Here is a 2,268-nt window from a genome sequence, read left to right on the forward strand (position 1 = left end):
ATTTTACATAAACTAAAATAAAAGAAAATATGTTACAAGAACCAAAAATATAATTAAGGATAATGTATAATAACAACAACAACAACAACAATAATAATAATAATAATAATAAAAGTAATAATAGATGAAAATAATTTAATTGATAAAACTCTTGTTCATTGACTTACATACATGTAACCTAACAAGTTAATAACATGTGTTTGAATGTGTGTATGTGAAATTGGTTTGGAATTAAAGCGATGGTGTAAAATTGATTTAAGTAATTTGGGATGACATTTTGGGAATTGGCTGGGTGTGAGCCTAAATTCAATAACCTTTTCAATGATGCCATGGCTAGTGACACTCAATGGGTTTCTAGTGTGGTAATTGAAAAGTGCAAGGGCGTGTTTGACCTATCAGAGTCATTGGTTGATGTTGGAGGAGGGACAGGGACTATGGCTAAGGCAATTGCTAAGTCATTCCCAAAACTAAAGTGTGTTGTATTTGATCTCCCACGTGTTGTTGGTGACTTGCAAGGAACTGATAACATAAAATTTGTTGGAGGAGATATGTTTGAAGAAGCATTTCCTTTGGCTGATTGCATTACGTTGAAGGTAAATAATAATTGTACTTATTTTTTGTATTAATGGTTACATACTTTATTTCTCAAAATCCAAAGAGTTAACTTAGTGGTGTAAATGTCTCATTGTATTCACATGAGTGCGAACAATCTATTCACAAGGAGAATTAATATTTGGTTCTCAGTGTGTGTAAAATTTTCTTAAACTAACAACAATCACGCATCGAAAGTGAAATTAGTCTCTGATCTAATGAATTAGGAAACACCCATAATCTTTTACTCAAGAAAAAAAATACTTAATTTATTTCTCATTCAAAAACAATCTTCTAATTTTATTGCAATTAAATCCTTTGAGTTCATAGTCAAACACCTGAAGTATGTACCAAGGAATTTTTTTTTCATTCTGTCTTTTCTTGTTTACCCTCTAAGTATTATTTATCTTATTACTACACCTTTAGCATAACAAGATGGTTTCAGTACGTACCAACTATATTATATATACAGTTAGGCTCTAAGTTGCTCAATAAATTGGCTTATTCAACCAATATATTGTTCAAGAACAATTTGCATATGTTGGAGGGCTAGAAATTAATACAAGCAAATAGGGTATGTATTTTTTAAATAATTTGAGATTGCATGTGTGACGAGATTTGTTTAGATATATTACATTCTGGATTTAAATATATTTGAGGGCTTTTGATAAATCGGCTCTGAGATCTAAACTTGAAATATAAACTCAAACTAAAGATCAATTGCTTCAAGCCAATTGATGATATAAGTATACAAAAGTGCCATAGAAATAAACAATATAATATAAATATAGAATGTGGTGATTTTAGAAAAAAAATGATTATGATTATGATCAGTAGAAAACCAATGTTCATTTCTTTGCTGATTCTTATCATTGTTACTTTGACAGTGGGTATTACATAATTGGAACGACGAGGATTGTGTGAAATTACTGAATAAATGCAAGGAGGCAATACCTAACCACGGTGGGGTTATTATCATAGAGGTTTAGTTTCTATCATTGAGGTTTATCCATAGTGATGACAATAAACGAGTGCAAGTGAAGGACCACACTATACGTATGGTTGACATTAGAATCTATATGTTTCTATTTTCATTTAATTTACTTTTTGGTTCCAATTTATCTTGTGTTAGAATCATGTTCCTGAGGAAATAAATTGATATATTATCTGAATTATAAACCTCATGCTTACTGCGTGACTTAGCTATGTGCAACTCTTTTTTGAATTAGTCTGTTTTTTTTAATTAATCTTGTTTTCCTGAGTTATCCTATTTACGATAAGCGTGTTGTTTTTGCTAAAATTATAACGTGTACTAAGCGTTTGGGATGCGTTAAGCATTTGAGAAGCGCACCTCTTTAGATTTTTAATTTGTTTTTTTAGACTTTATTTTAGTCATTAAACATCATAAATTCATTAATTTTTAATATTTTCTACACAAAAATTTAAATAATGTTAAAATAAAAATTATTTACAGAAAAAGAAAAAAATAAGAGAGAAAAAATTATCAATTCCTATATAAGTTAATCACAAAATATATCTATAAATATCAATTATCACGCCGCCTGCTTAAGACGCAAACTGCCATGAAACAAGTGGCGGATGCTCACCGCCGTGACGTACACTTTGACGTTGGGGATTGGGTCTACCCCCCAGTCTACAACAAGCTCCCCAAGCATT

At 30.4% G+C, this 2,268-nt stretch overlaps 1 protein-coding gene across 1 annotated transcript; it reads left to right on the forward strand.

Annotated features, from left to right (window-relative positions):
- The first annotated feature begins 329 nt into the window (after window positions 1-329).
- On the forward strand, window positions 330-1,580 carry LOC114416347 (probable O-methyltransferase 3). Its single transcript, XM_028381212.1, has 2 exons — window positions 330-593; window positions 1,479-1,580. Exons 1-2 carry the CDS (start codon window positions 330-332, stop codon window positions 1,578-1,580), a joined length of 366 nt encoding a protein of 121 aa, XP_028237013.1.
- Window positions 1,581-2,268: the final 688 nt, after the last annotated feature.

The sequence above is a fragment of the Glycine soja genome, chromosome 6 (assembly GCF_004193775.1).
Source record: "Glycine soja cultivar W05 chromosome 6, ASM419377v2, whole genome shotgun sequence".
Lineage (NCBI taxonomy): Eukaryota > Viridiplantae > Streptophyta > Magnoliopsida > Fabales > Fabaceae > Glycine > Glycine soja.

Bases quoted from the DNA above. Each gene is read 5' to 3' on its own strand.
- LOC114416347 (XM_028381212.1), top strand. From the start codon at position 330: ATGGCTAGTGACACTCAATGGGTTTCTAGTGTGGTAATTGAAAAGTGC. The intron at 594-1,478 runs GTAAATAATAAT...TTACTTTGACAG, and splicing joins CTGATTGCATTACGTTGAAG to TGGGTATTACATAATTGGAA.